The following is a 13,874-nucleotide window of genomic DNA, read 5'->3' as shown; positions in this document are numbered from 1 at the left end:
ATTCACACATAATAAATTTCATAGTGAATAATTTTGATTACCTAGACAAACTACCCCACTCTCCTCAAATATCACTCACGGGATTAAAATGAATTCTACTGGCTACAGATGATAATGCATAATATATTTTGGTGATAGATAATATTAGCAGATGACAGAGTCTCACAGTGTCTGTCTTGGCAAATAATATATTAATAAAAAATGTTTATTATGTGAAAAATTAAGACTCCTGATAGTTCAAGATTAAATTGTTTTTCCACATTTAGGTGGATCACCTCCCCATTCACCTAAAGTTACCAGTTTGATGCCCTTAAATGTGAGTTCTTCTGGGTCCAAGTCTGATGCATCATAAATAATGCGTGTGCCCCAGGAGATGAAACAGAAAGTATAATGTTCTAATATGGTCTATTCTTATTTCCTAGTGGATCAATTCACTTTTGAGTTCTTGTTGTTTCTTTACAAATGTAAACAATGTGACATAACATAGTATATGCATACCTCCCAACATGACCCTCTCCAGGAGGGACAGAATGCTCTGCTTCTGGACTTTTCTCCTAATTTAAGATTGCCGGGATCTGTTTTTAACAGGTTAATAGATAAGAAAGGTGTTTCACCGCAGGTGATGGCAATTATAAATGAAGAGGGAAGTCCAGAAGCAGAGCATTCTGTCCCTCCTGGAGAGGGTCATGTTGGGAGGTATGGTATATGGGAGGTAATTCTGAGTTGATCGCAATCAACTCAGAATTACCCCTTTTGTTCTGTTCATTATTTCCAAACAAATCAGTTTTGATTGGAATACATGATGGGAGAAAATAAAATGTGAAAAATGCTGAAAGGGGCCTAATAGATAATGCAACTACTTACCAAGCTTAAGACATTCCACGGATGCTTCAGCCCAGTATCTGGTGGAAGATGATTCAAAAAGATAGCAATGGCCACGGAAGGGTATCCAGGCCTCTGATGTTGATTCTGGGCATTTTCCAGGCTTTTGTGGTGGTTCCGTGGGAGCAACAACTAAATGCATCAAATAAGAACATATAATTAGTCATAGATTGCCTTTACCAGAAATAATGGACTTTTACTGTAACTTAAATTTGCCTGTATAGTATGAACTTTGTTCCATAAACAAACATATTTAATGTAGTGATGAGCGCCTGAAATTTTTCGGGTTTTGTGTTTTGGTTTTGTGTTCGGTTCCGCGGCCGTGTTTTGGGTTCGACCGCGTTTTGGCAAAACCTCACCGAATTTTTTTTGTCGGATTCGGGTGTGTTTTGGATTCGGGTGTTTTTTTCAAAAAACCCTAAAAAACAGCTTAAATCATAGAATTTGGGGGTCATTTTGATCCCATATTATTATTAACCTCAAAAACCATAATTTCCACTCATTTTCAGTCTATTCTGAATACCTCACACCTCACAATATTATTTTTAGTCCTAAAATTTGCACCGAGGTCGCTGGATGACTAAGCTAAGCGACCCTAGTGGCCGACACAAACACCTGGCCCATCTAGGAGTGGCACTGCAGTGTCACGCAGGATGTCCCTTCCAAAAAACCCTCCCCAGACAGCACATGACGCAAAGAAAAAAAGAGGCGCAATGAGGTAGCTGTGTGAGTAAGATTAGCGACCCTAGTGGCCGACACAAACACCGGGCCCATTTAGGAGTGGCACTGCAGTGTCACGCAGGATGTCCCTTCCAAAAAACCCTCCCCAAACAGCACATGACGCAAAGAAAAAAAGAGGCGCAATGAGGTAGCTGTGTGAGTAAGATTAGCGACCCTAGTGGCCGACACAAACACCGGGCCCATCTAGGAGTGGCACTGCAGTGTCACGCAGGATGGCCCTTCCAAAAAACACTCCCCAAACAGCACATGACGCAAAGAAAAAAAGAGGCGCAATGAGGTAGCTGACTGTGTGAGTAAGATAAGCGACCCTAGTGGCCGACACAAACACCGGGCCCATTTAGGAGTGGCACTGCAGTGTCACGCAGGATGTCCCTTCCAAAAAACCCTCCCCAAACAGCACATGACGCAAAGAAAAAAAGAGGCGCAATGAGGTAGCTGTGTGAGTAAGATTAGCGACCGTAGTGGCCGACACAAGCACCGGGCCCATTTAGTAGTGGTACTGCAGTGTCACGCAGGATGTCCCTTCCAAAAAACCCTCCCCAAACAGCACATGACGCAAAGAAAAAAAGAGGCGCAATGAGGTAGCTGTGTGAGTAAGATTAGCGACCCTAGTGGCCGACACAAACACCGGGCCCATCTAGGAGTGGCACTGCAGTGTCACGCAGGATGGCCCTTCCAAAAAACACTCCCCAAACAGCACATGACGCAAAGAAAAAAAGAGGCGCAATGAGGTAGCTGACTGTGTGAGTAAGATAAGCGACCCTAGTGGCCGACACAAACACCGGGCCCATTTAGGAGTGGCACTGCAGTGTCACGCAGGATGTCCCTTCCAAAAAACCCTCCCCAAACAGCACATGACGCAAAGAAAAAAAGAGGCGCAATGAGGTAGCTGTGTGAGTAAGATTAGCGACCGTAGTGGCCGACACAAACACCGGGCCCATTTAGGAGTGGCACTGCAGTGTCACGCAGGATGCCCCTTCCAAAAAACCCTCCCCAAACAGCACATGACGCAAAGAAAAAAAGAGGCGCAATGAGGTAGCTGTGTGAGTAAGATTAGCGACCCTAGTGGCCGACACAAACACCGGGCCCATCTAGGAGTGGCACTGCAGTGTCACGCAGGATGGCCCTTCCAAAAAACCCTCCCCAAACAGCACATGACGCAAAGAAAAAAAGAGGCGCAATGAGGTAGCTGACTGTGTGAGTAAGATAAGCGACCCTAGTGGCCGACACAAACACCGGGCCCATTTAGGAGTGGCACTGCAGTGTCACGCAGGATGTCCCTTCCAAAAAACCCTCCCCAAACAGCACATGACGCAAAGAAAAATAAAAGAAAAAAGAGGTGCAAGATGGAATTGTCCTTGGGCCCTCCCACCCACCCTTATGTTGTATAAACAAAACAGGACATGCACACTTTAACCAACCCATCATTTCAGTGACAGGGTCTGCCACACGACTGTGACTGATATGACGGGTTGGTTTGGACCCCCCCCAAAAAAGAAGCAATTAATCTCTCCTTGCACAAACTGGCTCTACAGAGGCAAGATGTCCACCTCATCATCATCCTCCGATATATCACCGTGTACATCCCCCTCCTCACAGATTATCAATTCGTCCCCACTGGAATCCACCATCTCAGCTCCCTGTGTACTTTGTGGAGGAAATTGCTGCTGGTCAATGTCTCCGCGGAGGAATTGATTATAATTCATTTTAATGAACATCATCTTCTCCACATTTTCTGGATGTAACCTCGTACGCCGATTGCTGACAAGGTGAGCGGCGGCACTAAACACTCTTTCGGAGTACACACTTGTGGGAGGGCAACTTAGGTAGAATAAAGCCAGTTTGTGCAATGGCCTCCAAATTGCCTCTTTTTCCTGCCAGTATAAGTATGGACTGTGTGACGTGCCTACTTGGATGCGGTCACTCATATAATCCTCCACCATTCTTTCAATGGTGAGAGAATCATATGCAGTGACAGTAGACGACATGTCCGTAATCGTTGTCAGGTCCTTCAGTCCGGACCAGATGTCAGCATCAGCAGTCGCTCCAGACTGCCCTGCATCACCGCCAGCGGGTGGGCTCGGAATTCTGAGCCTTTTCCTCGCACCCCCAGTTGCGGGAGAATGTGAAGGAGGAGATGTTGACAGGTCGCGTTGCGCTTGACTTGACAATTTTCTCACCAGCAGGTCTTTCAACCCCAGCAGACTTGTGTCTGCCGGAAAGAGAGATCCAAGGTAGGCTTTAAATCTAGGATCGAGCATGGTGGCCAAAATGTAGTGCTCTGATTTCAACAGATTGACCACCCGTGAATCCTTGTTAAGCGAATTAAGGGCTCCATCCACAAGTCCCACATGCCTAGCGGAATCGCTCCGTGTTAGCTCCTCCTTCAATGTCTCCAGCTTCTTCTGCAAAAGCCTGATGAGGGGAATGACCTGACTCAGGCTGGCAGTGTCTGAACTGACTTCACGTGTGGCAAGTTCAAAGGGCAGCAGAACCTTGCACAACATTGAAATCATTCTCCACTGCGCTTGAGACAGGTGCATTCCACCTCCTATATCGTGCTCAATTGTATAGGCTTGAATGGCCTTTTGCTGCTCCTCCAACCTCTGAAGCATATAGAGGGTTGAATTCCACCTCGTTACCACTTCTTGCTTCAGATGATGGCAGGGCAGGTTCAGTAGTTTTTGGTGGTGCTCCAGTCTTCTGTACGTGGTGCCTGTACGCCAAAAGTGTCCCGCAATTCTTCTGGCCACCGACAGCATCTCTTGCACGCCCCTGTCGTTTTTTAAATAATTCTGCACCACCAAATTCAAGGTATGTGCAAAACATGGGACGTGCTGGAATTTGCCCATATTTAATGCACACACAATATTGCTGGCGTTGTCCGATGCCACAAATCCACAGGAGAGTCCAATTGGGGTAAGCCATTCCGCGATGATCTTCCTCAGTTGCCGTAAGAGGTTTTCAGCTGTGTGCGTATTCTGGAAGGCGGTGATACAAAGCGTAGCCTGCCTAGGAAAGAGTTGGCGTTTGCGAGATGCTGCTACTGGTGCCGCCGCTGCTGTTCTTGCGGCGGGAGTCCATACATCTACCCAGTGGGCTGTCACAGTCATATAGTCCTGACCCTGCCCTGCTCCACTTGTCCACATGTCCGTGGTTAAGTGGACATTGGGTACAGCTGCATTTTTTAGGACACTGGTGACTCTTTTTCTGAGGTCTGTGTAAATTTTCGGTATCGCCTGCCTAGAGAAATGGAACCTAGATGGTATTTGGTACTGGGGACACAGTACCTCCAACAAGTCTCTAGTTGGCTCTGCAGTAATGATGGATACCGGAACCACGTTTCTCACCACCCAGGATGCCAAGGCCTCAGTTATCCGCTTTGCAGTAGGATGACTGCTGTGATATTTCATCTTCCTCGCAAAGGACTGTTGGACAGTCAATTGCTTGGTGGAAGTAGTAAAAGTGGTCTTACGACTTCCCCTCTGGGATGACCATCGACTCCCAGCAGCAACAACAGCAGCGCCAGCAGCAGTAGGCGTTACACGCAAGGATGCATCGGAGGAATCCCAGGCAGGAGAGGACTCGTCAGAATTGCCAGTGACATGGCCTGCAGGACTATTGGCATTCCTGGGGAAGGAGGAAATTGACACTGAGGGAGTTGGTGGGGTGGTTTGCGTGAGCTTGGTTACAAGAGGAAGGGATTTACTGGTCAGTGGACTGCTTCCGCTGTCACCCAAAGTTTTTGAACTTGTCACTGACTTATTATGAATGCGCTGCAGGTGACGTATAAGGGAGGATGTTCCGAGGTGGTTAACGTCCTTACCCCTACTTATTACAGCTTGACAAAGGGAACACACGGCTTGACACCTGTTGTCCGCATTTCTGTTGAAATACCTCCACACCGAAGAGCTGATTTTTTTGGTATTTTCACCAGGCATGTCAACGGCCATATTCCTCCCACGGACAACAGGTGTCTCCCCGGGTGCCTGACTTAAACAAACCACCTCACCATCAGAATCCTCCTGGTCAATTTCCTCCCCAGTGCCAGCAACACCCATATCCTCCTCATCCTGGTGTACTTCAACACTGACATCTTCAATCTGACTATCAGGAACTGGACTGCGGGTGCTCCTTCCAGCACTTGCAGGGGGCGTGCAAATGGTGGAAGGCGCATGCTCTTCACGTCCAGTGTTGGGAAGGTCAGGCATCGCAACCGACACAATTGGACTCTCCTTGTGGATTTGGGATTTCGAAGAACGCACAGTTCTTTGCGGTGCTACTGCTTTTGCCAGCTTGAGTCTTTTCATTTTTCTAGCGAGAGGCTGAGTGCCTCCATCCTCATGTGAAGCTGAACCACTAGCCATGAACATAGGCCAGGGCCTCAGCCGTTCCTTGCCACTCCGTGTGGTAAATGGCATATTGGCAAGTTTACGCTTCTCCTCCGACAATTTTATTTTAGGTTTTGGAGTCCTTTTTTTACTGATATTTGGTGTTTTGGATTTGACATGCTCTGTACTATGACATTGGGCATCGGCCTTGGCAGACGACGTTGCTGGCATTTCATCGTCTCGGCCATGACTAGTGGCAGCAGCTTCAGCACGAGGTGGAAGTGGATCTTGATCTTTCCCTAATTTTGGAACCTCAACATTTTTGTTCTCCATATTTTAATAGGCACAACTAAAAGGCACCTCAGGTAAACAATGGAGATGGATGGATACTAGTATACAATTATGGACGGACTGCCGAGTGCCGACACAGAGGTAGCTACAGCCGTGAACTACCGTACTGTACTGTGTCTGCTGCTAATATAGACTGGTTGATAAAGAGATGTAGTAGTATGTATAAGTATAAAGAAGAAAGAAAAAAAAACCACGGGTAGGTGGTATACAATTATGGACGGACTGCCGAGTGCCGACACAGAGGTAGCTACAGCCGTGGACTACCGTACTGTACTGTGTCTGCTGCTAATATAGACTGGTTGATAAAGAGATGTAGTAGTATGTATAAGTATAAAGAAGAAAGAAAAAAAAACCACGGGTAGGTGGTATACAATTATGGACGGACTGCCGAGTGCCGACACAGAGGTAGCTACAGCCGTGGACTACCGTACTGTACTGTGTCTGCTGCTAATATAGACTGGTTGATAAAGAGATGTAGTAGTATGTATGTATAAAGAAGAAAGAAAAAAAAACCTCGGGTAGGTGGTATACAATTATGGACGGACTGCCGAGTGCCGACACAGAGGTAGCTACAGCCGTGAACTACCGTACTGTACTGTGTCTGCTGCTAATATAGACTGGTTGATAAAGAGATGTAGTAGTATGTATGTATAAAGAAGAAAGAAAAAAAAACCTCGGGTAGGTGGTATACAATTATGGACGGACTGCCGAGTGCCGACACAGAGGTAGCTACAGCCGTGAACTACCGTACTGTACTGTGTCTGCTGCTAATATAGACTGGTTGATAAAGAGATGTAGTAGTATGTATGTATAAAGAAGAAAGAAAAAAAAACCTCGGGTAGGTGGTATACAATTATGGACGGACTGCCGAGTGCCGACACAGAGGTAGCTACAGCCGTGAACTACCGTACTGTACTGTGTCTGCTGCTAATATAGACTGGTTGATAAAGAGATGTAGTAGTATGTATGTATAAAGAAGAAAGAAAAAAAAACCTCGGGTAGGTGGTATACAATTATGGACGGACTGCCGAGTGCCGACACAGAGGTAGCTACAGCCGTGAACTACCGTACTGTACTGTGTCTGCTGCTAATATAGACTGGTTGATAAAGAGATGTAGTAGTATGTATGTATAAAGAAGAAAGAAAAAAAAACCTCGGGTAGGTGGTATACAATTATGGACGGACTGCCGAGTGCCGACACAGAGGTAGCTACAGCCGTGAACTACCGTACTGTACTGTGTCTGCTGCTAATATAGACTGGTTGATAAAGAGATGTAGTAGTATGTATGTATAAAGAAGAAAGAAAAAAAAACCACGGGTAGGTGGTATACAATTATGGACGGACTGCCGAGTGCCGACACAGAGGTAGCTACAGCCGTGGACTACCGTACTGTACTGTGTCTGCTGCTAATATAGACTGGTTGATAAAGAGATGTAGTAGTATGTATGTATAAAGAAGAAAGAAAAAAAAACCACGGGTAGGTGGTATACAATTATGGATGGACTGCCGAGTGCCGACACAGAGGTAGCTACAGCCGTGAACTACCGTACTGTGTCTGCTGCGACTGGATGATAAATAATGATATAAAAAATATATATATATCACTACTGCAGCCGGACAGGTATATATTATATAATGACGGACCTGCTGGACACTGTCTGTCAGCAGAATGAGTTTTTTATAGAATAAAAAAAAAAACACCACACAAGTGAAGTCACACGATGAGTGTTTAACTTTTTCAGGCAATCACAATATAGTATACTACTAACTATACTGGTGGTCAGTGTGGTCAGGTCACTGGTCAGTCACACTGGCAGTGGCACTCCTGCAGCAAAAGTGTGCACTGTTTAATTTTAATATAATATGTACTCCTGGCTCCTGCTATAACCTATAACTGGCACTGCAGTGCTCCCCAGTCTCCCCCACAATTATAAGCTGTGTGAGCTGAGCACAGTCAGATATATATACATAGATGATGCAGCACACTGGGCTGAGCAGTGCACACAGATATGGTATGTGACTGAGTCACTGTGTGTATCGTTTTTTTCAGGCAGAGAACGGATATATTAAATAAAACTGCACTGTCTGGTGGTCACTGTGGTCAGTCACTAGTAAACTCTGCACTCTCTACACTTCTACAGTACTCCTAAGCTCCAGTAAATCAGGTCAATCTCTCTCTCTCTCTCTCTCTTCTAATCTAAATGGAGAGGACGCCAGCCACGTCCTCTCCCTATCAATCTCAATGCACGTGTGAAAATGGCGGCGACGCGCGGCTCCTTATATAGAATCCGAGTCTCGCGAGAATCCGACAGCGTCATGATGACGTTCGGGCGCGCTCGGGTTAACCGAGCAAGGCGGGAGGATCCGAGTCTGCTCGGACCCGTGAAAAAAACCATGAAGTTCGGGCGGGTTCGGATTCAGAGAAACCGAACCCGCTCATCTCTAATTTAATGCATATATTTTTAGTGCCTTTTTCTGATAAAGTTGACTAATAACACTTGTTTAGAATTTATTAGGCTCTAGTATGAGCTGTCTAATGCTCTAACGGGCCACATAATAGTCTAGTCTTATTTCTTTATTTATCTATTTATTACCAGTTATTTATATAGAGCAAACATATTCCGCCGCACTTTACAGATAATATTTGGCCATTCACATCAGTTTCTGCCCAAGTGCAGTTTGCACTCTATATTCCCTACCAAATGTATACGCACACATATACACACTAGCGTCACTTTTTGTTGGGAGCAGCCAATTAACCTACCAGTATTATTTTGTGTATTGTGTGAGGAAACAGCAGCACTCGGAGGAAACCCACGCAAGTACATGAAGAATATACAAACTCCTCACAGTTAGGGCCATGGTGGGAATTGATCCCATAAACTAAGTGCTGTGAAGCAGTAATGCTAACCATTACACCACAGGTTCTCAAACTCGGTCCTCAGGACCCCACACAGTGCATGTTTTGCAGGACTCCTCACAGAATCCTAAGTGAAATAATTAGCTCCACCTGTGGACCTTTTAAAATGCGTCAGTGAGTAATTAATACACCTGTGCACCTGCTGGGTTACCTGCAAAACATGCACCGTGTGGGGTCCTGAGGACCGAGTTTGAGAACCTATGCATTACACCATCTGCGCTGCTGTGACACCTCCAGCAGCAGTTCCTGGACTTTCCTGGTAATGTATGATTGCCATCACCTGTGGTGAGCTAGGTAATTGATAAGAAAGGCGTTTCACCACAGGTGATGGCAATCATACATTACCAGGAAAGTCCAGGAACAGAGCATTTTCTCCCTCATGGAGAGGGTCAGGTAGGCAAGTATGCTCTAGCCCTGTGATGGTCTGATTAGCTACAGGATGCTCTTGCCCAGAGGAATTTCCAGTGCTCTGATTGACTACAGAATGGTCTTGTCCAGTGATGTCCCAGTGCTCTGATTGACTACAGAATGGTCTTGTCCAGTGATGTCCCAGTGCTCTGATTGGCTGCAAGTTTTACTAGCCCTATGACACTTCTAATGCTCTGATTGACCATAGGATGCTCTAGCCCTGTGAAGGATCCAGTGCTGTGATTGGCTAAAAGTTTTTCTAGCCCTGTGGCATTTCTGGTGCGTTCATTTTAGTCCGGTTACAGTTATAGTGCTCTGATTGGATATAGGATTCTCTAACCCTGTTATTGTTCCAGTGCACTGACTGGCTACAAGATGATCTAGCCCTATGATGATTTCAGGACTTTGATTGGTTAAAGGATGCTCTATCCCTGTAACAGTAAGAATACTTTTATTGGCTACAGGATGCTCTAGACCTGTTTAATTTCCAGAGCTCTGATTGGCTACTGGATGCCGTTGCGCTGTGGAGGTTCCAGTGTTCTGTTTGGCTAAGGAAAGCATTGAATGCAATTTTATAATTACTTTTTGCATACAGTCACAGCCAGGGACAGATTTGGGGGTGTCGGGTCTCCTAGGCACAACAGTAACGGCCGCCACCCGTCTGCCTAATTTTATTATTTTTATTGATCAGTTATAAGCCCTCATTTTAGGACAGCCAATTTAATATAATAAAAAAGCCACTATGACATTTTTTAATTATATATACATTTATACTAGTAGGACAGATTACAGGGGCAGTATGTGCCTGTCCTACCAGGGGGTTTTAAGAGAGGAGGGAACCCGCATGCAACCTCCGTTGCAGGCCCCCTCCTCTCCGGCAGGGCTCCGGGGACATGACGCAGGTCTCCGGGAACATGGCGTCCGCACCTTGTTCCCGGGGACACCTTCAGTGCATTCACAGCAGGGATGCCATCGCGGGACTCTGGAGGGGTAAGTATAATATGGGTACAGTGTGTGCGGTGTAGGCCCCCCTGGACCCAGGGGACTATGTGCACCGCTCACACTGCACCCATTATAGAAACGCCTATGTGTCCTACCCATTTACACTGCATTCAAGATGGAACATGGTACCAGTGGAAATATTTTTCAGTTACTGTTACTTTTTGAGCTGACAGTACCAACACAAGCATCCAAGTGCTGCCCGTAGGCACGTGCCTCACATGCCTAATGGGAAATTCACCACTGGTCACAGCTTCTTTCTTATGATTTTGTTTTTGAGAAAAGGCTTTATAGGAGTTTTACAAGAGAAGCAAAAGCTTAAAGGTAGATGGTACAGCATATTCTGAGTAGATGGAAAGGGGGCGGGGAGTGTTAGTAAGGGAGAGATGGAAAGTGGGGGAGTGTTAGTAAGGGAGAGGGGAAGAGAAGGGTGGGAGGCTGTCGTGTGATGAAACTATACTGTAGATTATGAGTGTGGGCCTCATGATAAGAAATCCAGTGGGACCAAATGCTAACAAATTTGTGTGGGCCTTCATGCAGATAGCTAATAGTATATTCTAAATGCCATTGAGGGAGAGAATTAAGCAATGTACCATATCCCAGAAGCACTTAATGTTTGGGCATTGCCCCCAAATGTGAGCAAAGGTGCCCTCCTCTCAGCAGTCCCTCCAACACCTGATTCCTGGAGGAATATAGCTTGAAGGCAGGTAGTTGCAAGATACCATTGATATAAGTGTTTAAAAGTGTTTTCCCAAATCCTAATGTAGATAAAAGATTTAGGAACTAATTCCCAAATTTCAGCCCACTCCTCCAACTCCAGAGTCTCTCCTATTTCTCTTTCCTAGGCCAGCTCGTGGGGTTCCTTAGGGGGTTGATTGTGGGTAATCAGGAGACCATAAAGAGTAGCAATAAGTCCTTTTGAATCAGAACGAAGAAGACAAAATGTCTCTAATAGAGTATAAGTCGGACAGGAGCAAGATCCCATCAGCGTCATACACAGGTGACGGATTTGTAGATATAGATGGAAGCATTTGTTAGGTCATTTGAACTGGTTCTCAAGAGCAGAAAAATGAGGGAACACTCGGAAGGGAGCAATGTCATAGTAACATAGTAACATAGTATCTGAGGTTGAAAAAAGACAATTGTCCATCGAGTTCAACCTATTTGTGGTCTCCTATGCATGATGATTTGACTAAAATTTCTGACTGATGCTGCTGTCAGCCGTTGCATTTTATCCCTATTTATAGTAACTATAATGCATGACTATGCACCATACCCCTGGATATCCTTATCCATTAGGAATTTATCTAACCCATTCTTAAAGGTGTTGACAGATTCCGCCATTACAACTCCCTCGGGCAGGGAATTCCAAACACGTATTGTCCTTACCGTGAAAAAGCCTTTACGCCGTATTGTGCGGAATCTCCTCTCCTCTAACCTGAGCGAGTGTCCACGAGTCCTCTGTGTTGATCTAACCAAAAACAGGTCCCGCGCAAGCTCTGTGTATTGTCCCCTTATATATTTGTAGATGTTGATCATATCCCCTCTTAGTCTCCGCTTTTCCAATGTAAACATGCCTAGTCTTTCAAGCCTTTCCTTGTATTCCATCGTCTCCATGCCCTTAATTAGTTTGGTCGCCCTCCTCTGTACCTTTTCTAGCTCCAGGATATCCTTTTTGTAGTACGGTGCCCAGAATTGTACACAGTATTCAAGGTGTGGCCTCACTAGTGATTTATATAACGGGAGTATAATACTCTCATCCCTAGCATCAATACCCCATTTTATGCATGCTAATATCTTATTAGCCTTCTTTGCTGCAGTCCTACTTTGGGTACTACTGCTTAGCTTGCTATCTATGAGGACACCTAAGTCCTTTTCCAGTACAGGAAAAGGACTTAGGTGTCCTCATAGATAGCAAGCTTTGTCTCTGAGAAATGTTATATTGTGATCAGTCCAAATAAGCAAAAAGTGTGGATCAAGACCAGGTAAGAACTTTCTGTTGTTCCATAGAGGGGTCATGTGCAGATGGTTTTGAACAAATAAGAAAGTCCTACAACAATAGTTTCTGACCGTCACGGAAAAGCGAAGGGTAGGAGGGAGGCTATGAGAAGGGGGGCTATGTCTGGACTGCTTTCAGAGAGAGTAGGAAGAGAGAAAATGAACAAGATGAGCTTCTACATCAACCCATTCTCTTGAATGGAGATCAGCATGTGCAAGAACTGCTTGGATAAGTTGGGCACGAGAGAGTGGAAAGAAAATGTTTGTAAAAGGTGGCAGAGAAACCATTAGGGTCAGGAGCCGCAGACGGTTTGAGGGATTTAATTAGGTAACACAATTCTTCAGAGGTAATATCCACATTCAAAGCAGAGAGTTGAGAATCCAACAAACGTTGTAAGTTGCACAATATAAGATAATGACAGGTAGCCGTAGAGAGCCAATGTGGCGAGAGGTCACGGTTTTATAGGTTATAGAGAGATTGATAAAAGTCACAGACGCTATTATCTATGGATTGAGGATTATAATGTGGTTTTCCTGAGGGGTGCTTATTTCTTATATTATGTACTCATACATAATTAACTGAGTTTAAGTTGAATTTCTAATGCTTTGGCAGACAATAAGAATGTAAGTCTGTAATTTAGGCTACACATAAACCTGAAAGGGGGTGCTATTTTATTTAAATCCATGCAAATATTTGATTGTACATAAAGTCTTCAGTGGACTATGAGGATCTTACCTTTGGATTCTTTACAAATTGAAGCATAATTCTCATCACAAGCTGATGTCTTCCACTCACTGTCCTCATCCATATAGACACAGGCACTTTGATTCTTAGGTTCCCCAGCAGCCCATTTTGTGTACCGAAGCTTCCAATTATCAATCCACCTGAACTGGCTGTCAGTCTGTAACAGCATAGGATAGGATACATGAAAGTGTTAATTCCATTTGCTCTTCTACTTGTTAAACAATAGCTAGAGATTATTTTCCAGTGTAAGAAATGTTAGATGGAAATTTACTAAACTGTAGACTAGTAACTACTAATTTATAAAAGAAAGGAAAGAAAAACTTTCTGCTAACTAACAGCACAGATTCTCATCGCTGCCCACTGCAGCCAATTATTAGATGGGCAGTTTCGTTATTTGCTATGGCAGCTGGTCATACTCCCACAGCAGTGTCAGCTCCAGTTAAAAAACAATTTTACAGGTACTGTAGCTCAAGTCAGTTGCAGGACCAGATCTGCTAT

The 13,874-nt window shown here is 44.9% G+C and overlaps 1 protein-coding gene across 1 annotated transcript in view; it reads right to left on the bottom strand.

The window, feature by feature from the left end:
- LOC134927295 (macrophage mannose receptor 1-like) overlaps positions 1-13,874 on the bottom strand; it is a 425,485-nt gene that overhangs the window by 27,727 nt on the left and 383,884 nt on the right. The window contains exons 25-26 of the mRNA XM_063921541.1: positions 13,368-13,533; positions 865-1,014 (exon numbers count right to left, since the gene is read on the bottom strand). Coding sequence (XP_063777611.1) covers positions 865-1,014; positions 13,368-13,533 — 316 coding nt within the window. The remainder of the gene's footprint in view (positions 1-864; positions 1,015-13,367; positions 13,534-13,874) is intronic.

The sequence above is a fragment of the Pseudophryne corroboree genome, chromosome 5 (assembly GCF_028390025.1).
Source record: "Pseudophryne corroboree isolate aPseCor3 chromosome 5, aPseCor3.hap2, whole genome shotgun sequence".
Classification (NCBI taxonomy): Eukaryota; Metazoa; Chordata; class Amphibia; order Anura; family Myobatrachidae; genus Pseudophryne; species Pseudophryne corroboree.
The sequence above is the reverse complement of the archived record's forward strand: the minus strand, read 5'-3'. Positions and strand labels throughout refer to the sequence as shown.